At 48.5% G+C, this 25,467-nt stretch overlaps 1 protein-coding gene across 1 annotated transcript in view; it reads right to left on the reverse strand.

Moving 5' to 3' along the window:
* The window catches only part of Eefsec (eukaryotic elongation factor, selenocysteine-tRNA specific), a 223,239-nt gene that overhangs the window by 83,967 nt on the left and 113,805 nt on the right, over positions 1-25,467 (reverse strand). The window contains exons 3-4 of the mRNA XM_004665114.2: positions 23,285-23,381; positions 20,393-20,557 (exon numbers count right to left, since the gene is read on the reverse strand). Coding sequence (XP_004665171.2) covers positions 20,393-20,557; positions 23,285-23,381 — 262 coding nt within the window. The remainder of the gene's footprint in view (positions 1-20,392; positions 20,558-23,284; positions 23,382-25,467) is intronic.

Raw genomic sequence — 25,467 nt, forward strand, 5'->3', positions numbered from 1 at the left:
GGAACTGGCTCTTCTCTTCCAGAGACAGTCCCTTAGACAAAGCAGAAGCTGGAGAAAGAAGGCTGCCAGGACAATGTGATGAGGTTGGTAAAGGTCTCAAAGGTGGCAGTGGGCCCAGAGGTGACCAATGTGTAGGACCTACCCTGCTGATTTGTATTGTGTCACAAAACCCCAGAGTCTATATTTAAAATGGACATTTCACTTAAGAACGTAGATTTCCAGTTCTGTCACCCAAGAAACATGGACTATTAGTACTCTGCCCAAACCTATCAGGCCATCATATCCCATGAGCACTTCCTAGAGTCAGTGCCATGGTGGCCTCAATCCTGGGGTCCAGTTGCACATGTGTCCAGGGACTCCTGGATTCCTACCCTGGCCCTGTGCTGAATCTCAGAGATGAACTTCATTGGGAAGCCTGACCCTAAGGCCAGGAGGGCTCTGTCTGAGCTCTGGCAGATCTGACCCACTGTGTGTTCGCCCAGCCTGAGCTCTGGCACATCTAGCTCACTCACTGTAAGTTCATAGTTCTTCCTCCTCTGCCAAGGTTATGGAGAGAAAGATGTGGAGTCTACAGACATAGAGTCAAATTCCATGACCTTGAGTAAAATATCCTGTCATCATAGCCTTGGCTTTGTCTCTGTAACATGTGCCAAGCCTCCTGCTTTCTTAGAAACCCTTTTTTGAGAAAATGTTTGAAAAACCCAAATCACAGGTTAGAGAGATGGCTTAGAGATTAAGCGCTTGCCTGTGAAGCCTAAGGATCCCAGTTCGAGGCTCGATTCACCAGGACCCACGTTAGCCAGATGTACAAGGGGGCATACACGTCTGGAGTTTGTTTGCAGTGGCTGGAGGCCCTGGCATGCCCATTTTCTCTCTCTCTGCCTCTTTCTTTCTCTGTCAGTCGCTCTCAAATAAATAAAAATTTAAAAAACCCAAATCACTCAACATATCCTTAAAAGTACCTGTGCCATAAAGTTACAGTCTAAGCCATGGAAAAGATGTCCAGGTTAAGAGTAAAGAGCAGAAGTGCTCATCACACGGTGACCTGAGGAACACCTGTGTGATCAGGGTTGTAAATGAAGTGCTAGACAGAGGAGGAAACAGTCAAATATGTGTCCTTTGTGGGAAAGCTTTCAACAATGTCATTAACACAGTAAAAACAGGGTACACATAGACATGCCTGAACATATGTGGGTACAGCTGGAAAGAACCCAGAAATGGCACAAGGGTAGAAAATACATTTTGCAATAAATTTGGTCCTTTTTCCTATGATAAAAATGTTATTTATTTCAAGTAATTAAAAATATAAAAATTAAGGGGTGTAGCTCAGTGGACGGCTGCTGCCTAGCTGTGTGAGGCCCTGGGTTTGAGTACCAGTGCTAAAAAACAAAACAAACATTAGAGTTAAATTTTGTGGTGGCGGCATCCCCATCTGGCTGGGAATCATGAGGTCACATCAGCCCTCTGATGCCTGTGGCCTGTGGGCTTTCCCAGGGACCATAATCCTAGACTAACCTCAAGAGAACAGCCTCTGGAGTTTTCCTCACACTCAGCTCTCCATGTCATTCTTCCTTCCCCTGCCCCTAGCTAATGCAACATGGCCCACCAGAACTGTTCTAGGACTCTGAGTTTATTTCTTCATCTTCTCCCTCATGTGGGACAGGCCCTTAACCCTGAGTTGCCTCACCAGGACCGTCTTGAGTCCATCTCCTCCTCAGCCTGTTGGCAACAATGGCCAGCAGTTTGTACTCTAAAGTGGAGGGGAACAGGTCACTATTTACCTGCCACAATGATACTTCCATATGCCTATCTGGACAGCAATACTCCTGCTCCACAGCATGGGGATCAGGGGTTGTGGGTGACTTTACAAAACCACCTCTGCCAACTCACAGAGAGAGCAGTCATGAGGTAGCTTCAAGGTGACAGGAGCCAAGCTCCTCCTAAGGGAAGATCACAGACAAAGAGGGGGAAAGGCTTAAGTGAGTCCCATGCTCCTGGTTAGTTAGGAGCTCCTGTCTGGCTGAAATGAAGCCATTACACCTATCGTTATATATATATATGGGTTACTCCCTAAGAATATTTCCTACTTCTGTGTCTTAATGGGCTGTGATGGTTAAGTTTGTGTCAACTTGATCTGTTTAGGAATCCACAGACGTTCCTCATAAGTGGATCTCTAAGGTCACTTCAGGAAGGATTAACTAAAGGAGGAATCCTTTCCCCATGGTGAGCCCTTCCCCCTGAGTGGGTGGCCCTCTAGGAGGGGAGACTTTATCAAAAGAAAGACTATCTCTCTTTAAACATTATAATAAAAATGTACAGGTTAAAAAAAAAAAGCAGCTCTGGGAAGAAAGGTATTTTCTCCCTCCCCCCCAAAAAAAACCTGGCTGCCTGTGCTCTTGCTGTTTTGCTGCTTTCCAGTATGAACTGAAGACCAGTGTGGAGCAGCGTCTCTCCAGGATGCCTCCAGGCCTTCAGTGCCGGATTGGGACAGCTGAGGCATCCAGCCTCGTGGACTGAGCAGCTACCAGGTTCCTTGACTCTCATGCCTGTAATCTGCTGTTGTTGCACTGTCGTAAGCGAATCCAATAAATTCCCTTTTAATTCAATTCATTCTATCGGTTCTGTTCCTCTACAGAACCAGTATCAACCACGTAACCAATGCCCAGACTGTGGTTTGTATGACCATTCTCTAGTAAAAGGAACGAGGTTCCTGGGAAAAATAGCTTATTCCAGGCAGGGAATAGAAAGTGAGCTTAGAGGGCATGAAAGTCAGGAAGTATGCAAAATACAAAAAGATGGCTTGTGCAGAAGCCAGCCTGAGAGAGCTCAGTGGTCCAGGCTAAAATCATTTGGATAATAAAATAATATAGCACTGAAGTGTAACCTCAATTATAAAGCATATACATGTGATTCACACAGATCAGGACACATGGCTTACTTAGTGGACTGGGAAAAGACATGCATATCCTATTAGTAAGGTGTCAAACAACTTGTACACCTACTCACTCTCCCTTAAAGGGGGTGAAGCTTACCTCCTTCTGCCTGTGAGGAGATTCCAGTAAGTCAACAGAGATGGACATTAAACATGACTAATGTGTGTGCGCGAGTCACAAAGCAAAGGGTGCAAAAATGCTTGGCATGGTGGCGCACGCCTTTAATCCCAGCACTCGGGAGGCAGAAGTAGGAGGATCACCGTGAGTTCAAGGCCACCCTGAGAGTACATAATCAATTCCAGGCCAGCCTGGGCTAGAGTGAGACCCTACCTTGAAAAAAAAAAACCAAAACAACAAAAAATGTCCATCACAAAAAGAAAAGATTAAAGATGAGCTTCTGGGGCAAGGTGGCAGAACAGAAGCTTCCTCAGCATGACTGTGTGAGTGGGAGGAGTAACACAGGGGACAGGTTGTTTCAAAGAAAGGGAGGAACAGTATCAGGAACCATGGAAAGAGGTGGCAGGGCAGCTGAAGAGCTGAATAGCCCATGACTCCAAGCCTGGCTCCCCATGGAGGAACAAAGCCAAAACCATACATTGGACAGGTAGTCCTGGGAGAGCATAGCAGCATTCTTGCCACAAGACAAGCTCACTGTTCCTACAAGACTTAGATCCAGTGTGACAGTGACTCCTTCTTGCAGTTAGGCTACCATTAGAGAAGAAATCCATTTTGTTTCTCCCATATCTTGTGCTATTGCCACATGCCACACTGAAAGGAACAAACTGTTTAAGACTGAACTATTTGGGGACCTGAAAACAGGAACAAATGGAACTCAAGGAGCCTGGTAACACCATGAAAGGTGATTGTGTAGGAGATAGCCATGAGAGGCAGAAATGGAGAAGGGGAGGGTCAGACGCAAGCCCACTGAGAAGTGTAGGCAGCAAGGTACTTTGGCTGTGGTTGGTGGCCCTGTTCTCTGTGGCAAAGTGCAAGATCCATTGTCTGAGGAGTCCTGTGGTGCTGTGAGCTCTAAGGCCAGGGCCAGCAGCTGACCCTTCCTGCTGGGCATTCTATCGGCCCTGAGACCAGCAGCCAGAATGCTGGGTTCCTATAGCTCTCTGTGAGGCTTCTTGGACATTTCTATCCCAAGTGCACAAACTGGGAGGTCTCAAGGACAAGTGAGCCCTTGTCTGGCCCACAAGCCACAAAGCTTGGTGGGACAGCAGTGGCTCCTGACACACAGAGAGGCTAGAATGAGAATGCAGTCATGATGGACAGCTGACCTGATGGCCTTCAGCCCAGGCCCAGCACTAGCTCAATGGAGGGAAGGATGACGACTCCAGCTGTGACCACTACCTCTCTACCCAGTAGATTCCAATTTTAGAGGGCCCAAAGAAAAGCCTCTCAATTCTTTATCATTTTTTAGAAACAGTACGGCTCTTGCCAGGATCCTCAAATAGAAGCAGAAGCAATATCCGCCCCGACCAATGTGCTTAGCTCACCTTAGAGACACAGTAATAGGAAAAGGAACGTAGCACCATTCTTCCCAAGTTCACAGCTCTTCAATAGATGAATCCAAAGACAGGGAAATGGCTGAGATGCCCAACAAGAAATTCAAAAGTCTAATTTAAAAAAAATGATTAATGACCTCAAAGATTCAAATATGTGAATGAAAGTCGGAAGTCATTTCAAGACCTGGAGAAGAAATTCTACCTGAATTAGGAATTCAGTAACTTGGACAAGAAATTCAACAAAGAGAGGATGAAACAAAACAAAACTTAAGAGTGTTGGTGGCTGGAGAGATGGCTTAGCAGTTAAGTCACCAAGCCTAAGAACTCATGTTCAAATCTCCAGATCCCACATAAGCCAGACACACAGTGACACAAGTGCGCAATGTTTCATATGCTCACAAGGGGCACACTTGTCTGGAGTTTGTTTGCAGCAGCTGAAGGCCCTGGTGTACACCCATTCTCTCTTTCTCAAATAAGTAGAATGTTGGAATATAAAGTTCAATAAATCAAATAAAACTTAATGGAAAACATCCCTAATATGAGGTGGAAGAAAGAATATCTGGAATTGGAGATGGACTTGAGGAATTACAAGATTCCAACAGCAATTTAAAAGGGGGGTGGGTGGGCTGGGGAGATGGTTTAGTGGTTAAAGGTACTTGCTTCCAAAGCCTGTAAGCCTGGGTTCATTTTCCCAGTACCCATGAAAAGCCAGATGCACAAAATGGTGCATGTATCTACAGTTAATTTGCAGTAGCAAGAGGACTTGGCATGCTCATTCTCTCCTTTTCCCTCTCTCTAATAAATAAAAATATGTTTTAAGGGCTGGAGAAATGCCTTAGTGGTTAAGGTACTTGCCTGCAAAGCCTAAGAATCCAGGTCTGATTCCTCAGTACCCACGTAAGGCAGATGCACAAGGTGGTACATGCATATGGAGTTCATTTGCTGTGGTTGGAGGCCTTGGCATACCCTTTGTCCGTCTATCTGCCTATTCTCTCTCTCCCTTCCTCCCTCTCTATCTCAAATAAATAAATCAATAAAATATAAAAATATTTTTTAAAAAACAGTCATGGCCACAACATCCAAGAGCATGGGGACACAACTAAGAGACTAGCCCTAAAAACTCATGAGGCAGAAGAGGGAGCTGACATGGAGACAGAAGGCAGAGAAAACTTATCAATGAAAGTACAGCAGAAAAATCCCCAAATCTAAGGCAAAAATGAACTTTCAAGGCTGGAAAGATGGCTTAGCAGTTAAGGCACTTGTATGCAAAGCCAAAGGACCTGGGTTTGATTCCCCAGGACCCACCTAAATCAGATGCACAAGGTGGTACATGCATCTGGAGTTCACTTGCAGAGGCTGAAGGCCCTGCCATGCTCATTCTCTCTCTCAAATAAATAAATAAATATAAAAAATTTTTAAAAAGAACATTCAAGCACATGAGGCATTCAAGCTAGACATGCAGAAAATAACCCTTACATATCATATCATAGTGACTATGCCAAGGTGACAGAAGAAAGAACACTGACATTCATGAGAGGTATGGAAAGCAAACAGCAACAACACGGTGCCAGGTACCACAACAGTTTAAAAAGAAGATGAAAAACTAAGTGAATTGTAATTGACACACGGGACGCCACAGGGCAGTAAGAATTCATGAACTGAGACTGTGTACACCCATAGACAAACCTGGAAACTATGATGCTGACTGGAGAGAGCAGGACAGAGACATACCATTTACAGGGCTTAAAACCCACCTGGCAACACCACGTATATTTATGACTGCAAACATGTGGAAGAAGTATTTACATCAAATTCCCACAGAAAAGCATCTAGTAGAGCAGAGCCATGCATTGACAGATGCTATCGAAGTCTTAAGTGAAGTTAAAATCTTTAGTGTGTTGGTTTAAAGCACCCTGTGAAGTATATGACAGTGCTACACAGACTATGGGCCAACCCAGAAAGGGCAGGTGAGGGGCCGAGTGCCAAGTGTCTCTAGAAATGGTAGTTGTCCCCAGGGATGTCAGGGAGCAGGCTGAGGGAGCATGCTGAGGAAGGTGGGCCCCTATCCACAGTGGTGGCCCGAGGAGGAAGCCAGGGCAAATCTTGGGAAAGGCTGCAGATTGGGAAGGAGAGTGTGGATCCAATCATAGACCATCCAATGGCCCACAGCGTGTGAGGCATAACATATGCAGTAGGGCAAAGCACAGTCTGACCTTGACTGTCCCGTCCCCATCCGGCCCACCCTTTACAGGCATGTCCCCCTAGTCCAGAAGTCACATGCCACAGTTCTTCACAAAGCAAAGCCTTCTCTTTTAAAACTTCTGCTGATGTCCCACCATGCTCTGTCAGCAGCCCTGCATCCAGATAGGTAGCTAAGTGCGAAAGCACTTGTCTACTATGCTCAAGGTCAATCCCCAGTGCAAGCTCCCTTCCCACATGCATACAAAGGGGCAAGATGACAAGTTATATGTTACAGGCTTGGCATTATGCCTGTAATCCCAGCACACAGGAGGCAGAGGCAAAAGGATCATGAATTCATGAAATATTACAAAGTCCCATGGTACCCCAGGTCCCAGCTAGCCAGCTTACACTCTCTCATTGCACCATTTTCTACCAAATTACCAGTAGTCCTCCCTTGGACCATGGAGCTACACCACACTGGACCCTTCAATCAGATCTCCATGCACATGACCAAGGTTCCTGACTCCCCACCCTTACTTGTGGCAATCTCTCAGTCCTCCTCCTCTTCCACAGGTAACCTAAGCCCAGACACCACTGAGATCTTCTGCTCACACTATACCTGGTGACTGCATGGGGATAGAAACCTACAGTCTGGAGAGACTACCAAGACTTTCCAGTGTCAGTGCACATGGAACACTTAGAGATGCAAGTAGATCCTAAGTGTCCATATTCCAAGCCCATAATACCACTTGGCTCATCAGAATGAGCTGAGTCACCAAGAAAAGATGGACTTCGAGGCAGGGTTGCTCAAAGAAATGGGGTGAAGGGGGCTGAAAATAGTCTAGAAATATTCCCAAACTCAGATAAAATCTAACCACTTCTGCAGAGACCCAGAGCTGAATCAGTGCCTTTACCTCCCTGTGAGGCTGGCCTAGAATAGAAAAGAAGGCACATCCTAGCTACTAGTCCATCTGCATGCTTCTGGGTGCCACAGGGCCCTGACAGGCAACAAATGAGGGTGAGTATTCTCTAGAAAGGGATCCTCTGAGTAGCCTATTTGTACACAGCCTGCCTGCACATGGCCTGTCTGTACACAGTAGGGCCCAATGTGGAGCAAAGAAGCTTTTTCACAAGAAAACCTCAGAAGGTCTTCTGGCAGGAAGCACCCACAAGTGTCCCCAGGGAAAGGCCACTCCCTTGGAAGGGAGGCTCAGTTGCACAGAGTCCTGCAGTCCTGTTCCCTGCACAGTGGCCTGGGAATGGAAGGAGCCAGTCAGAGAGAGGATAGTCCAGGCCCAGAGTAGCAGCAAAGGCAGAACTGCCCTTCCCCAACCCTAGCCCTTGTCGATGCTCCAGCTGGGCCTCCTAAGAAGCTCCTTCCCTAACTTTTCCCTACATGCTTCTTCTGCCAACACCCAGAAGATACCTCCAAGCTACAGGGCCCTGTGGCGAGGGGCCTCTCTGGAGCCCACTCCCACGCTTTGTGCTTCTGAGGGCTCCGGCTAACTCCCACACGTCCTGCGTGTGCGTGTATGCACGTGCCCTGGCGAGTGGCTCCGTGCATGTCAACATGTGGGTCTGCTTTCAATTGCGCTGGAACAATTCTACCTGATAAACAAAAACAGATCCAAAATAACCTTTGGCAAGCAGTATGTTTTTAAAAGAAAGAGAAGGTCCGAGTGAGCTGGCAAGAGCAATGCTTAGGCAAACAAGCTTGGTGGAGCCAAGCATCCGCGGCACACATCAAACGCTTCAGAGGGCTCCCTGTGGCCCTCATCCACAGCGATGGCTATGGGAAGGAAGCTGGAGCCAATGTACTACTGGACTGGATGGAATGGCCACTTGCTTCCCGCCATGATCCCTGGCACTTCATATGGGTCACAAGGTCAGACATAAGTTGGAGAAAAAAGTCCAGAGTTCTGCTCACAGCAAGAGACAATGGAGGCAACGCCAGGTGCTATGGCCCCAGAAAACATTTCTGCTGAACCCTGATGAAGGGCTCCATGTAAAGGTCTCGAGGTTCCCAGGGTGTGCTTGATGGCTAGGGTGTCTCCTGATAGAACCCAGTCATGGCGGGGGGTGGGGGGGCACCACTACTCAGTGAAATTCACCTGCTTCTTAAACACTCTGAGCTATGGAGGAGGAGACCAGAGGGTGGAGGCTGCCAGCCCCAGAGCCTCAACAAAGTTCATGGAACCTTGAGTGCCTACCCCAGAATGCAGCTTTAATAAGCCAGGCTCCTGACAGGGGCCTCCATCACCTTTTCCTCCTGAAAGGGAAAGGAGTCCTGCTCTGCCCAGTCCATTCAAAAAGACAACTGGACCATTAATCTCCAACATAGGGTCTCAGGGCCAAGTTTTTCAGGAGTTCCACGCCACAAGGCCCAAGCCCCTCTCTGCCTAGATGCCTGGGGTTCTAGAACCTCCAAAAAGCAGATCTCTGTATGTCTCATTTCTTTATCTGCCCTCCTCAACCCACCTCTGCATACAGTTCCTGGAATACACTCTTCCCACTGGAGGCTGGAGGTGGCTGCCCTATACCATAGTTTCAGCCACGACTGAAGCCGAGAACTGCTGCAGGGCAGGGTCATGCCCAGGGAACCTAGAGCAGATGAGGGAAGCTGTGAAGGCCAAGCAGGATAGTGCCACGGGTGAGTCAAACTGTGAACTCATGCGTTACAAAGGTCAGGTAAACAGTATGAGTTTGAAGCCAGAGCCACAATACGGGACTGGATTTCGTTGGGCCTCAGTTTCTCCTTGCCTTTAAAGAAGGAACAGAAGTTTCTAGGTGTGAGTTCCAGGTCAGCCCATGCTAGAGCGAAGCCCTGCTTCAAAAAACCAAAATAAGCCTGGTGTGGTGGTGCACGCCTTTAATCCCAACACTTGGGAGGCAGAGGTAGAAGGATCACTGTGAGTTCAAAGGCCACCTTGAGACTACATAGTAAATTCTAGGTCAGCCTGGGCTACAGTAAGACCCTACTTTGAAAAACCAAATAATAATAATAATTAATTAATAAAAAATAAATAATTAAAGATATAAAGATGAGTTAAAAGTGACTGGCTTTGGTACCTGAGGGAAAGGAAGCAGGCTTTATAGTGAGTAAGAGTGTGTTGCTGTCACAGTATAGAGGCTGGTGAGCCAGCTGATGTGCAAGGGGTATTGGAAGTGCAGTGTCTATAAGCATTGTTGTGGAGGATGGCAGCCTCTGAGAAAGGGACAGAAGCTTTGTATGTACTCATATGGGAGGCCATGGACTGCAGGGGGGGAGCAACAAATAACAGGCCCTGTGTGCCTCTCTGAGGAGGGCAGAGTGGGGCAAGAAAGATTCAAAGCTTGTGAGTAGTGAGCAAAAACAGCTGGAGGGAAGTGAGGGACTGTGCACATCCCCATTGCCCGGCAGCCCCAGCACAGTGGTCCAGAGACAGGGCTGTCTCATGGTGACCTGAGGGGCTGTACTGGGGCCAAGAGGACCTGGCCAGCCCATACTGGCAGCACACAAAGGCACTGGGCAGCCACAGACTCATCAGAGGCAAGGGAGGCCCACTCCAGCTTAGGGAAAAGAAGATGGGCTTCTGACAGAACAGCACAGGGCCAGCCCAGGCCCCACCCAGAGGCCTCCCCAGCAGAGAATGGCTTTCCAGGGCCCGAGCCGGGTAAGGGTACAAAGGAGGTGATGGAGACGAGGGAGAGTAGAACAAAAGTTGTTCTTTCTCTGGCTTTTTATGCCTTTTCTTTCATAAAAGCCCCACAAGAACCAGATGAATTCTGGCTCATTGTAAAAGAGTTGAACACCAATTACACAGACTAGAACATGAAAGCCTTTGGGGTCCCTGAATTCCTCTCACTCAGGATGAAGCCACTGCTTGCAGTGTGGTGTCTCCTTCCGGATACACGTGTCCAGACTTGAGTTCACAGGTAAATGGGTCAAGGCACATGTAAGTGTTCCAAGATGTGCTTCTGCACCTGGCTTTGCATTTACCCAGCTTTTTTATAAAATCTTTAGTGAAGGCCCTGGGCAACCTGACAACTCTATTTTCTCAATGACTCCAGCAGCTAGCTGTCCACATGGATCTGACCATTGTGTCCAGGTACGGGCACCTGAGTCTATGACAGTCCCCAGTGTTGCGTGAACTGTGTCCCCTTGCTCATAGCATCAGCTCTACCAGGAGAGCACCCTGTGTTGGTTTCCTTGGGCTTCTGCACTCTCAGGAGGCAGAGGGGAGAGCACTGACAAATCTGCAGGAAGCATGTGAGAGTCAGGCTTCACCTCCTCACTCGTGGCCAATGAAACTGACCTAGGCTCCACTGGGGAACAGCAACAATGGCGAGTGATGGATGGAGCTCTGGCTGCTACTGGCCATGCAGCCCTGGGCAAATCCAGCTCTCTTCTGGCCCTGTGGCTGCCTGTCACAGTGCTTGGCCATGCTGCGCTCCGGGCAGGACTCAGGAGGGCATGGCCTGCCAGCCTAGGAGGGCCTGTATACTGGGAAAAACCTATTCTAGGCCACTGGTTATAGACCAGGAGTCCCTCCTACAAACAGAATTCAAAAATGCTGGTGGCACTTTGGGTCACTGCAACTGAGGGGAGAGGTGCTGCCGGGATCTAGGGGTAGAAGCCAAGTTGTCACTAAGCCTCTCCACAGCCCAGGACTGAGGATGGAACTGGCCACACACCAAAGTAGAAGGACTGCTTCTGGCTCAGCACGTGAAGGGTTAAGCAACCTTGCTGCCCAGGCTGCTTTCTTGCCTGCCTGCCTGCCTGCCTGCCTGCCTTCAAGGACTGCATTAAGCCTGGCCAGGAGATGGGCCCTGCTGCCCGCCCGCCTGTCGGCCGTATGGTTCGCATTAGCAGTGCTCTGCTTGGCAACAGTCCCTCTGGCGGCCTGCCTTCCCTCCCTGCCCCTCCACTCTCCGCCCCAGCTCAAAAGAAAATACCAGGATCCACATATAAAACCAGCGCACTCCCCTCCTGTCTCTTACCATAGTCTTGAATCAAACAAGCTCTTAAACTCCTGACCTTCCGCCCAGGCACCCCGGTTTGTTTCTCAGCAGCAGCAGCAGCAGTGGAGGAGATGGGAGGCTGGGAAGTGGGAGGCTGGGAGTAGGGCACTGCCTTCTATTACCTGACCCTGGCAGGCCAGGGCAGCTTCTCCCAGGAGTCCCCAGCAGCACCCTTCCTTCCATCTTGGGGCCCTCACTTTTCAGAAAAGGTAAGCTTTCCCAGCCAAGACCAAGAAAGGCTGGGAGTCTGTGAACATCAGAAGCCTTCTGCCATTTCAACTTTCTTCATCATCTCTAGCCATGACCCCAAGTATAAAACTTGAATCCATCACCAGCTACAAACCCATGTCTACCCCAAACTTTGAGGCACAGACTCTTCTCACTTGCCTACTAGAACATACAAAGTGGATGCTCTGAATCACCTCCAATTTCCAGAACCATAAGAAACAGCCCAGGCTATGAGCCCTTCACCTCCACACTTTCTAGGAGAAAGAGCAGCAATACCTACCTGTCAGGCTGTGTAGCATACCTTTCCTCTGACCGTCCCCAAAACCTGTCCTCCACTAACCCCTTAAGCCACCTTCTCAATACCCTCAAGGCCTACTGGACTGTCACTACATGGCCATGTCACCTCAAACTGCCTGAGCTACAGCAACACCACTGAGCTCCTCTCGCCATAAGACCTCAGCATTGGTCTGAAGGCCCTGTGACCCCTTGAAAGTCTCTGCTGCCTCAGACCTCACATACCTGTCCTACCCTTAACTAAATCAGCACTCCTGTCCTGTCCCTACAGGCCATCCCCAGGTCTTCTATACCTGTGTGCCAGACAGTGACACCATCAGACAGCCCAGGCCAGGCTGGTCCCCATTTCCATGCCCACATTTGACATCCACAAACAGTCCTAAGAGCCCAGGTAGTGGCTGTGCTGCTGTCATGAGTGGGAACTGTAGCTATGTGCTGATAGACAGCTTGGATCCAAAGATAGACCCACACTCTGAGTGACCCTTGCCCAGAGTCAGCCCATTTAAATACTCTGGAAAAAGACAAAAATCCCAAACCCTGAATGGCTGGAATTTATTTCCAAGGAAGAACATATTATAATGAAGCATTTTCACAAAACTTCAAACAAAGCAGGCAAGTGTCTCTATTTAATAAGGCATCTCACTTGCCCTTTCCAGTGATGGTTACAGCCAAAGCCTGCGAACAATTACAGCAACGTTTATGGTGCTTTTACTGCTGTGGTAGTTTTTAACAGAAAGAATTGTAAGTATTCAGTTTAAGTGGCACATGAACTTCACGAACACTAAGGAAACATTTTACTTTCCTTGCAGGAGAAAACCCAAAACACGAAGGTCACAGCTGAACCCTGACAGAAGCCACGCAAGAAGCGGCTGAGTTCAAGCTGCAGGTGTGGCCAGGCAGGGCTGGTGTGGGGTAGAGCCCTCCCTCTAGCCCCTGGCCAGCAGGCAGCTTCCTCACTATGGGAGCAAAGCAGCACTGGCAGGGCACCTCCTGGGTCATCCACCTGCATCCTGCCAGAGCCATGCTAGGCTGGATCCCAACTTCTCCTCCCAGACCTGTGAGTGGCTGGATCCCTGCATCAAGCAACACTTTTGGTCTAACCTCAAAGACAGCTTGCTAGCCCACCAAACCTCCTGTTTCCAATTAATATCATTGTTGTCACACACTCCCCTGCTCTTCTGAGAGCGCTTCTAGAGAATGGCTGTGACCTGGCCTAGCTCCTGCACCATAGGTGCTATATGTGCTGAATGAGTACAATGGACACAGGGGAAGCTCATCCACTCACCACAGCACTGGAGGGATGCAGGCCCTGTGGTGGTTGGTGTGTGCTGGGACCAGTACGTTAAGCTGTAGCCAACTATCAGGCTCATATAAAAGGGTCTTGCACTGGGCGTGGTGGTGCACACCTTTAATCCCAGCACTCAGGAGGCAGAGGTAGGAGGATCACTGTGTGTTCGAGGCCAGCCTGAGACTACATACTGAATTCCAGTCAGACTGGGCTAAAGAAAGGGGTGAGGACGCCCTCAAGGAATTCCCTAGGAACAGGGCTGTGTGGAGAAAGAATCCTGAGACCTGCTGGGTCTCTATGATGCTTCACCTACCCTTTGGGAGCCCCAATACAGAGAACCTTCCTCTCTGCCCTCTGTCTCCTTTGAGATTAATTCCCTGCCCTAACTTGTCACTGTCCATCTTCAGCTGAGCCCTGCTAGCCAGACCACAGGATATTACAACTTTGTCACAGACGTGATTCACATCCTTAAGCCAGAAGGCAAGACACAGGCCAAGGTCTTACAGAGCCACTGTGTCCCTGGTGTACAAAGCTCAGACTACAACACCCAGGGCCAAGTGAAAAGATATAGGAGGGCGCCGGGCGTATTGGCGCACACCTTTAATCCCAGTATCAGGAGGCAGAGGTAGGAGGATCACCATGAGTTCAAGGCTACCCTGAGACTACATAGTGAATTCCAGGTCAGCCTGGGCTAGAGTGAAACCCTATATTGAAAACAAAACACAACAAAACAAACAAACAAACAAACAAACAAACAAACAAAAAGATATAGGAGGGGAAAAGACAAGATGCAGAATGATATGTGACACTGATGGCCATGACAGAGAAAGTCAGCTCCAATGGCAGGCCCTTCTGATCACATTTCCTATGGATCTTGTCAAATCAACACAACTACCCAGGAAACTATGGCTCTGGGAGGTAACATAAGTGTTCCATCAAATAAGTGGTGGGAAAGGACTTCATGCAGTTTGTATGTGTCAAGAGCTTGATCCACCAAGTAGGTGGCCAACTCTCATTTTGACTACCTAACAGTTACTCTTGTGACAGCACCCCAACTTTCTCAGAGAACACTCCCATACCTTTCCCTCCAGCTCTTGGGTGCTTGTGTATTCCAGCCATCCTGTCAGAGCTGCAGTGAGAAGCTTAGGCCTAGCCAAGCCAAGGTGCCCCACTCTTGATGTGTGCTGGACTCCTGAAAGCTCCACTCCCATTACTCAAGGGTTCAGGCTTGGGAGACGAAGCCCCGCTGAATTCTAAGAAATGGCTCTCACAAAGCACATCCCTACAGTGGGCAGTTCCCACAGGACTCAGGCTATTCTGAGCCCCAATTCTTGCCTGTCTGCTTTCCCTCACCTCCCCAGGGCTGGCAACTTATGCTACTATGCCTCCAAGTCCAGTCTAGACATCACCTCCTTCCTTTCTGCATTGTCTGGGGAAGGAAGATGACTATTTTTCTGGCTTACCTTCCCAAGCCCCCATGACTCCTCTTCACATCCCACTCACTGTTGGGGGAAGAGCACCCCACCCATCAGCTCTCTGGACGGTACAGTGTTGGGTTAGCCACAAGAATGTAACATCTTCAATGAAGGGGGTAAAGCAGGAAGGTGGGCTCTATACCATGAAGAGTAGGCTCCATGCCACAGGGCAGAGCCATGACTGCAGAGGAGCCACCCAGGTATCCCATGATAGAACTGACGTGTTTTCCCCCTCACTTGAGGCCATTCACTGAGAGCAGTGGGTGTTTGTTTTTTTTTTTTTGAGGCAAGCCCAACAGATTCCCCCCCCCCCCATTTTTTATGCAAGAGTGAGAAAAAGAGAGAGAAGGAGAGAGACAGAATTGGCACACAAGGGCCTCTAGCCAATGCAATCTAACTCCAGACACATGAGCCCTTTGTGCATTGTGACCTTATGCACTTGTGTCACTGTGCACCTGGCTTATGTGGGACCTGGAGAGTCAAACATGAATTAAACATAAGGCTTTGCAGGCAAGGGCCTTAACCACTAAACCCCAGTGGGTGATCTTGAGAGGCTCAGCTCTGGATATGACACTGAGGCTGGGGGAACAATCTCAGAGGAGCTTGAATGTCTTCCATGCCACAAAACAGCACTGTGTGTTTTATCCCTGTTAGTGGGGATCCAGGGATAGCTGGGCAGGACCATGGCCTGAACACATGCTGTCTGTCTGAGACCTTTTTGTCAGCTCTGGGTGAATTTGAGAGGCAGGAGAGGAAACAGGGTACACAGCAGGGGTGCTGGGATCACCTCAATCCTAGGTCTTGCTCTAGCATGGGTGCTGATTACAGGATGTCAGCAACAGTGGACCCACAGACCCAGAAACAAACACTGGCAGCATCCACTGCCAGGCAGAGGGCTCGAAGCCCAAGGTCAGATGAGCAAGTCTCCAAAGTAGGAGGGGTATGAGATTTGCACATAGCTTAGACCTCAAAGGAACTCACAAGGATAGGAAGGGAGTGTGCAAAGGCTAAGGTAAGAGAAGTGGAATGAGGCAGGGCAGGCAAAGTTCTTCCCAGATGTCACAGTCATGGTCACCTTTGTGCCCAGATTCTAGGCGCAGAGGCAAAGGTAAAAGCAACAGTGCCCTGCAGTGTTAAAGGTCTTCCTGCTCCTCTCTGATGTTATTTTACGAGTGTATGTGGAGATTGCAGATCAAGTGCCCTCCACCTTAGTTTTTGAAAAGGCTCTCATTTGAAACTGGAGCTCACCAGTTTGGCTAGACTTATTTTTCAGCAAGCCCGGGACCCTCTGGTTCTGCTTCCTCAGTGCTGGGGTTATAGGCACATGCCACTGTGCCTGGCTTTTAGGTGGGGGCTAGTGTTTGAACTCGAGTCCTCATGCTTATGCAACACGCACTTGATCTCCTTAGTCCCCTATTAGCAAGGAAGAAAGTAAGTCTGAATATAACTTAACTTGGAGGAATGTTATCAAATTCTGAGCTCCTGAGGTATCTAGATATACCACTAATGTTTCTCATCATTATCTGACTACAGTGGGCTGTGAGTTTCAGTAACTTCCTAGCAGTCCTAAGACTATGAAGACTCATAGTTGGGGCAACATCACCATTTGCATTTCTGAACCCACAATGAAAGTTCCACAAACAACAACAAAGATGCCAGGGTATCTATTCAGCCTCTGCAGCGGGTCTCGTGGAGCCAGCACTTTACCTTTGCTATCCCAAGCACCACCCCCTACAAAGGCCCTAGTGTAGCCAGAGCCAAGCACACAGGGGTTGCTGATCAACTTGCCTGTGGGCAAAGAGCTGGAAAATGCTGGTCCTGAGTTCCCTGCATTAACTCCCAGCCCTGCCCTCTCTCCCTAGTGTGTGATTTTGATGGCTTCTGGAGTTGCAATCCTGTAGTCAGTAGTGTCTACACATCAATCTCATCAAAGGGATGTCCCAGCCAGAGGACCAAGAGAGCCAGAAAACTGGTGAATCTCAGGAGGTTTGCTCTGTAAACCATTCTGGGATATAAATGGGGATTTTCCTCATTCACTACTTGTTCCTCACTCAGCTAATCAGCCCCAGCTGGGAATGAACGTGGGCAGCAGAAATGGGCCAGGGTATGGCTGGGGAATGCATTGTTTATTTGGAATGGCTGTGTCCTGCCTCCGAGAGAGTTCATACGGTCAGATGTGTCCATGTCCATTAGTAAAATCTGACAAGGATGCCACTATGCTTGGGAAAATGGCCATTGCCTGTGATGTCCGCATCCCTGATAGGCAGTTGCCACCATTCACAGCCAGTGAAAAGCAGGTGAGAGGTCAGAAGTCCTAGACTCAGGCCCTCTAAAGTGGGTTTCTATATACTTGCAGCCCAGGAGGACTCAGGAGGGCCTCAGCAGCACATGCCAGCATGCTGCAAAGTTGACTGGGAGCCCACAGGTTCTACCCAGGGGTAGGACACCACCAGCCTCTCTACTCCCAGGCACCAGGGAAAAAGTATATGGACAGAGCCCAGTAGTTGGTGCTGGATGTAGGACTTCAAATCTGACACGGTTCTCTAGTTGTGTACAGTCTCTAAGCCCAATGTATCTCGACTGAGCAGAGCTGGCCATCAGCACACTATAGTTTGGACCATGGTATGAGTCTGCAAGCCTCTGCATGTAGAAATGCAACCCCTAATGGCAAGTGGGGCATGACTCCTTGCAGAAAAGCCAGGCCCCAAGGAGTTATGGAACTTGTCTCAGACCTAAGGACTTCGAGCCTTGTCTAACTCTAGCCCTTTCATCAGAACCCAAACAAGCTTCCGAGGGCTATTGGAACAGACACCTCCAAGCAGCAGAAATTTGCTCACGGTTCTGGAAGGCTTATCTTCAGGGTATACTCCCTGGAGGTTCTGCTTCCTGGAGACTGTGCTCCATGCCTCTTTCCAGCTTCTGATGGCTGTTGGCCCCTGGTGTTCCCTGGTATGGGCAACATGACCTCCTCTTCTGCCTGTGCATGGATTCCCATGTGAGTCTCTGTGTCTTCTCTCCTTTTTTAGACAGGGCCTCATTCTGTAGCCTAACTAGCCCCAAACTTGCCATCCTCATGCCTCAGTCTTCCAAGTGCTGGGAGAACAGGCATGTACCGGTTGTCTTCTCTTTTTTTCTTTCTCATAAGCATACCTAACTCTGGACTATGTGCCCTTATCTAGGCTGGTCTCACCACAAGATAATGCCACATCTGCCTAAACCTTCTTCCATAAAGATCACATTCTGAAGTTCTGCTTCTGTGTCTAGAGCTCTATACTTACTCTCTCTATTCCCCTAGCCCAAGCAGAACATGTGTTTAGAGCTGATTAGCTCTATCATTTCCTGTACGTGGATTCCCAGAAGTCCAATAACTTTGCTTTCATGTGGCCAGGGAAGGGCAGAGCCTTGTTGCCCTATTCCCACTGCCATATCTCTGGAGCCCTGGAACCTGCCAGAGCCGGGCATTTTCTTTTCTTTCCTCTTTCAGTTGCATCTGCCTGCTTAGGGGACTTTTTCCTGTATCCTCAGCCCCTGATGTAGAAGAAACACCGCCAATAGGGATTCCTTTACCGGGCTAGCCTTACTCATCCCTGTCCCCACAAAACGTCCTTTCCTTAAAGTGGGGGGAGGGCTAATCAAAACCTAAGAGGGTATGAGTAAGTCATATGGAAACCTACTTTTTTGGACAATGGCACATGCAGAAGCCATAGATTGTTTCTGCTTCCTGGAGGCTCTGCTCTGTGCCTCTATACTTACTATCTCTATATAAAATTTTCAGTGCCAGGGATGGGATACCTTCTAGTGAGTTACTGGCCAGAGAGGTCCCTGATGTCCCCAACACATTACAGGCCATTGCTGAGGCTCTTGATTTCCTACCAGGAATAGTTGGTAAAACCTTATTGCTGAAGACTCCACATACTTAGGCTGTCGGGTCACCAAGAAATTCTGCTGGAACTGAGCTGAAAACCTCTTCCCTTTAGACCAGCTGACAGAAAGCTGGAAATAGCTACATGGCAAGCCAGGAGTGGTGGTGCACTCAGGAGGCAGAGGTAGGAGGATCACTATGAGTTCAAGGCCACCCTGAGAGTACATAGTGAATTCCAGGGTAGCCTGGACTGGAGTGAAACCCTACCTCAAAAAAACAAACAAACCCACAATATAAATAAATAAATAAGAATAATAAACAAACAATAAAACAAAAAACTACACTACATGTAGTTCAATGGGGGAGAAAGAAATCACTAGTGAAGATATTCAACAGTTGACACTGCAAGCCTTAAATCTGGCCAGCCAGGCCAAATGAGCCAATAGGCACAATAGTGCCATGTCTGTTATAGGGGAAACCAACTGCTCTCTAATTGGACTAGAAGTCTGCTCCATGGGAGGGAATACATGTCTGATATTGAAAACTTATGATGGGGGTAGTCATGAACACTAGGGTGTAATGCCTGCTGGTATCTGGCTAAATGTATATACACTATGCTTACCAAACTGCCTGGTAAGCACTTCCCTTAATGTTCAATCCCATATATTAATGCTACTCTTACTTTTGGTTAGAGAAGCTTCTCTTTTCAGATGGCAGTGACCTTGGGATGACTCAGAAGGCACCATGGTGTTCAGAAGATGTGACAGAGGAGTACTCAGCACCAAAACATCTCTATCACACCTTCCAAGGCTCAGGGTCAATTGTGGAAGAGGTGGTAGGAAGAATGTAAAAAGAAAGGGTAGGACTCCTTATAATGTGCTCCTCCAGACACAAAATGGCCTGGATATCCATGACCTCACACTGCCTGACACTACCTACCCAAGACCATCAAAATAGGAGGAAAAGATGACATCAAAATAGAAGAGAAGGGAGGGAATCACCATGGGATATATTTTATAATCATGGAAAATGTTAATAAAAAATAAAAAAAAAATAGAAGAGAGACTGATTGAGAGGGGGAAGAGGTATGATGGAGAGTTGAGTGGCAAAGGAGAAAGGGAGGGAATTACCATGGGTTACTGTCTATAATTATGGAAGTTGTCAATTAGGAAAATAAATTTAAAAAATATATAAAAGTGATAAAAAAGAAAAAAATGTCCTTTCCTCATGCCCTATCAACCACACTGCCTTGGACTAGAGATGACACAAGATGAGGAAGCCTTCCAGCTCCTTCTCGCTCAGGACAGGGGCTGCTATCTGGCCTGCTCATTCAAGGACATGCTCACTTTATGTATTAGCCTGGCTAGGCCAAGGTGCATGCTCAAATATTTTGAGTGTTTCTGTGACAGTGCTTTTGCATGAGATTAACATTTAAATTGTCAACTTGGAGCAGGTGGCAAGAGTGGTAGAGGCAGGAGAGGGTGCTACAAAGCTGGACAGCCTCCTGGGTGACAGGAGTAACTTAAGATAGGCCCAGCAGGATCTGCTCCAGGAAGGTCAGAATTGGTCCCTGCCCCTTGCTGCAAAAGGTGACAAAGGATAGGCAAGGCAGGACTAACCTTGAGGGCAGGGATCTCCACGCTGTCGCCAAGGCCAATGGAGCCAGAGAGGATAGTCCCAGTCATCACGGTGCCCTGGCCCTTGATGGAGAAACAGTGGTCCACAGACATGAGGAATGGTCCCGAGGGGTCTCTCGTTGGGATAGAAATATGAGACTTCAGGAGCTGGAAGACAGAAGTTGCTGCAGTTGCCTAGAGCATGGGGTGGGCAGAAGGGCACAGTAGGATCCACCAGAACTGCCTGGAAGCCCCAAAGCTCCAGCAAGCTGGCCCAGATCAGAGGGCCAATGCTGCTTGGTTAGAGGAAAGTGTACTTGGAAGGCCTCCTTTCTCTTCTGATGAGATCACTCAACTCAGAGGCCTCACACACAGCATGACTCATGGTCCTGACCTTGAGTGCTATTCCTGTCTGAGCTTCAGGTTTCGAGATTCTTCACCTAGCCCTCAGATGCCATACAGGTCCTGTCTGCTGCCATACATACCCCTTATACCAGGACCCTATGGTAGGCAGGCTTGGACTGTCACCTTCTCCCTAGACATCTCCTCTAGAAAGGCTTCTCCTATATGGCTGAGTCTCCCTACCCATCACCACCCCTGTCAAGACCATCTGTCTGTCTGTACCTCCTACCCCCCACACCCAGGACCCTGAGGACTTCTAGGGATTTCCAATAGCTGTTCTTGAGGGAATAGCACATGAATGATAGACAAACGGAGTGCAAGGCTGGCTCCCAGAAGCAGGTGGCTGTATCTGGGGTCCAAGGCCAGGAGATGTAAGGGTGCAATGGAGCCAGTCTTCCCTCCTCCAGGCCTAGTAGACAGGAGCCCAGGCTCATGTGACCCAGCAGACAGGGGTCTAGGCTCATGTTGCCCAGCAGACAGGGGTCCAGGCTCACGTGGCCCAGCAGACAGGGGTCCAGGCTCATGTGACCCAGCAAAGAGAGCTCCAGGCTCATGTGGCCTGGCAGACAGGGGTCCAAGTTCATGTGGTCACAGCAAACAGGGGTGCAGGATCATGTGGCCCCACCATATGTGTCAGCTACAGCCTGCCAATGTTCCTCAGGTTGTTTATATGCTCCAAGATATTGTCAGAGCTAATTACCAATAAACAAATGAGTCCAGAGGCCACATTACTCCTTTCATTTTGCTACTTTCTGGTTTCACAGGGAATAGCTGTCAAAAAAGTATTCAGAAGTAAATGTTCCCAAGTCCTCATCTCGTGATAACAATTCCTTTGAAAAAGAATGGACAGATTCAAAACAGTCTTGGTCTGAGATTTGTCCATGGGCTTCTTAAAGGAATATATAAACACCCATCATAACCACATTTCTGTCGACTTTGCTTGAACAAAAACAACTGTTCCAGGCTCTCAGGGCAGTGTTCCTCACAGCTGATGAAGTAACAAGAGCCTCACCCAGAAAAGTTTTTTTTTGTTTTTTTTTTTTGCCAAGTGTGACTCACAGGCATAGCACATCCCTGCCACACTTGACCTTAGCTCTGTGGATCTGGTGCAGGCGATCCCAAATGACCCCAACCAGAAGCCTAGGTCTGGGTCTTTGCTTTGCCACATACTTGCTGTTAAGACATGTAGCAGGTTGCTTCGTCTCTTTGAATTTCTCTTCCTCAGCTTCTAGTTGTTGTGAATATTACTGATCATATTCATAAAGAAATTAGTACCTGGTGGGTCAAGTCATGTCATGAGACTGTGAGCATGGGCCTGGCACCATCCCAAGCACATCATGCTAGTGATTCATTTGGCTTCATAGCACCTACACTAGGACAGTGCCATCATGATCTTCCTTGCATTGTAACTTGTTTTCACAGTATGAAGTAAGTTGTCTGTCACAGGCAATTCTGCTGTCATTGCCATTGTTAGACAGGATCTCACTACGTAGCTCAGACTGGCCTCAGAATCTCCACATTCCAGCTTCAGCTTCAGAGGGTGTGCGCCACCATGCCTGGCTTCCCTGCTTTATGTGAGGGAACCAAGGCAGGAGTGTGGCACTTGCACGTGGTCAGAAGGAGGTGTGCTGGAACAGTGCCAGCACCTGGTCCAGCCCTAGGGCCCTTGCACCATCATGCCTGTATGCAGGTAGGCAGCTCTGCCAATTCAGCAGAGGAGTGCTGCACCTCCCCCCCACACTGCCTTCTTCCTTCACACCATACACCACCTCTACCCCCTCACACACATCCCTGGCAGCTGGCTGCTCTGGATGCTGCTGCCACCTGGCAAGCACAGTCCAGATAGGGCAGGACAGGGGCTTCAGCCAGAGTGGAAGTTCCACACCCGGCAAGCTGGGCCAGCTCAGATGGCTAGCACCATGACAGCACTTTAAGCACCTGCTATCTTCTTGGCTGCCTTTGCTCAGTGAGGAGGGGCACCACACCTTGTGGGATGGCTTCCCTCCCCCATCCACTGCCACCAAATCTGGAGAAGCAGCTTTGGAAGACGGAATGTCTACTTCTTCATGAAGGCCACAGGGATGGAGACAGCCCCAGCCTACGTCTGGGTTGTGGGCAGGGCAGAAGGAAGGAACTGGCACACTCTGAAGGACAGAAATAGATGAAGTGCTCCCTTCCCCAGGGCTCTAGGCACTGCTTCATCTGAATGGAGGTGTGTGACAAGAGGAGGTTTTGAAACAGCAAGGCATGTGAGGTGTGAGGAACTCTGAAAAGCCTGGACTACAGGCAGAATCCAAGACTCGGAAGCCATGGAGGCTGGAGAGTCTGTGGTTTGGGATTATTTTTGAGAAATTCATTCAGGGTGAGCAGGGAACCAACTCAGAGACCTCTTGTTAGGGCTGCCTCTCTTTCCCTCTCAGGCTGAGGAGGATGAAGAGGGGCTACCTGAGTGGGGCTAGGGTAGAGGGCAGCCTGGCTTCAAGCTGACCATACCTCAATGAGCTCTGAGATGCCCTGTGGAGCTTCCGTTTCAGGGGCCTCTGGTCCCCCAGGCTTGGCTGCCACTGGTATGATCGGTGCACCCCGGAACCTGAAACAGAACAATAAGTGCCATGCCAGTCACAGGGGCTGTCGGCACAACACAGTACCAACCTGCAAAACACCTGGTGTAGTACTGAGCACAGTGAGCATCTCATCCCTCTCTCCCCACTTCTGGTCAGCACAGAAAGAGAGCACCACCATGCGCCATCACCAGGTGAGGTGAATGCCCAGCAGGGAAAGGCTGTGCTTTTGGACATCAGTATCTAAAGAGGCTCTCTGAGGAGTTCAACTCCATCTCCCAAGCCTAGCCAGGAAGCAACAAAGACCCAGTCCTTGGCCCCAGAATACAAGAGCCCTTGAAAAAGACCCACATACCATAGCATCCCAAGACCCAGGACCAATGACTGGGTCAAAAGTTCCCGAGTTACACGGGGAGTGGCGAGAGTAATGTCCCTGCCTAGGCCCAACAGGAAGTTCTACCTCTCAGAGGTGAATCTCTTACAATGGGTACACCATCCCCACTGTAAAAAACCATGCAACTATGTCAGGGAAAAGAGAAAGAGAATCCCATCACTGTGATGTACTTTCTTCTGAACATGGTTTTTCCATTCTTTGCCAAAGATTTTTTCTTATTATTATACTTTTCATATCTTACATGAAATGTCACACACTGCAGCATGTATACAATTTCATATCCTAATGTATTTTCCATCATCTCATAAAGACTTTCTAGTAAGTGAGAGCAACCTCAAGACTGATGAGAAGGACTCAGTGGGCTGAACTGCACTTGTTTCTGCTTCTTCTTCACCTGGCCACCATGGCACTGTCACCTACTTGTAGACAGGAAATGAAGTTCTGGATAGGTGGACTGTCTTGCTCCCAGTTACTGGCTAGACCCTTCAGGAACACTGCCCTTCTGAGCCCGGAGCTAGACGAACCTCCTCTTCATTACTGCAAGCCACATAGCAGTACAAGCCAGAATTTACATACTTCCCCAGAAAGCTCCTCACTTAGGATGCAGTAACACTGAGAAGCATGCTGCTGCAGTGCTGACTTGCCTTGGCTTTGGGTAGAATCTCTGCAGCATGAATCTCAGATTGAACACACCTTGAAAGATCAGAGGTAATCGTGCATAAGGACATCTGAAAAGCCTCTCCATGGAAGCAGCAGGAGCAGAAGTGACCATAACTGGGTAACAAATGAGAAGTGTCCTTGTCCTACCTGCCTGCCCCTCCACAACTCTGAAGTGTCCTCGTCCCACCTGTCTGACCCCCACAACTTGGAAGTGGCCTCATCCCACCTGCCTGCCCCTCAACCCTGGTAGCCTGAAATACCACACCCACACTAACTGGCAGCCTGCTGGACCCTGGGAGGCAGATGGGTTTGAGCTCCAACAGCCCTTGCTCAAGAGAAATGCTATTATTTTTTTTCCTGTCTGGTTATTCCTTGGAAGACCATGATAGCAAGACTGTATGTGTTTGACTGGCTTTGGAACTTGTCCAGTCTAGAAGCCTCTTCCTTGAGAGCATCTGGTGACAATAATGAGGACAGACTATTTCATAGCAAAATGAAGTGGAGGATTAACAGTTCAAGCAAACAATGAACTGACCAAAAAGCTTTGCAGGAAAAGTTAGGAAATGAGATGTTCATAGCTGGCTGAGCAAATCTTTGGCATAGCCTGGGAATCTAGAAGCCACTCTTACACATAGGACAGGACTCTGGATGCTCAGGAAAGATAGGGCCTGAGCTTACTTCTGGCTTTGAGGCTCTGTAAGCAGGAAGTGAAAGTGAAGGCAAAGCTGTCAACTTTCTGTTGAATACTGACAGCATAACAGGATAGGCATACACAGCCCTGGATCAGTGGCTTCCTAGTTCCTGGTGTTTTAGGAAACCTCTGTCCAGTAACCACTGAGCTAACTGAGCAGAGAACTTAAGAGTCACCATGATAAGTAATACAGACTTTAAACAATTTGTTCAGAAAAGTCATCAAAACCACAACAACCAAGTTTTGGGAGGGTGTCCTGACTTCTAGAACTATCATGATATATTAGTCTAAATATCCAGGTTTCAAAAAAATTATTATACATGTGTGTTAGTTTTTTTGTTTGTTCATTTGTTGTTGTAACAAAACTGCA

Source organism: Jaculus jaculus, chromosome 6 (assembly GCF_020740685.1).
Source record: "Jaculus jaculus isolate mJacJac1 chromosome 6, mJacJac1.mat.Y.cur, whole genome shotgun sequence".
Classification (NCBI taxonomy): Eukaryota; Metazoa; Chordata; class Mammalia; order Rodentia; family Dipodidae; genus Jaculus; species Jaculus jaculus.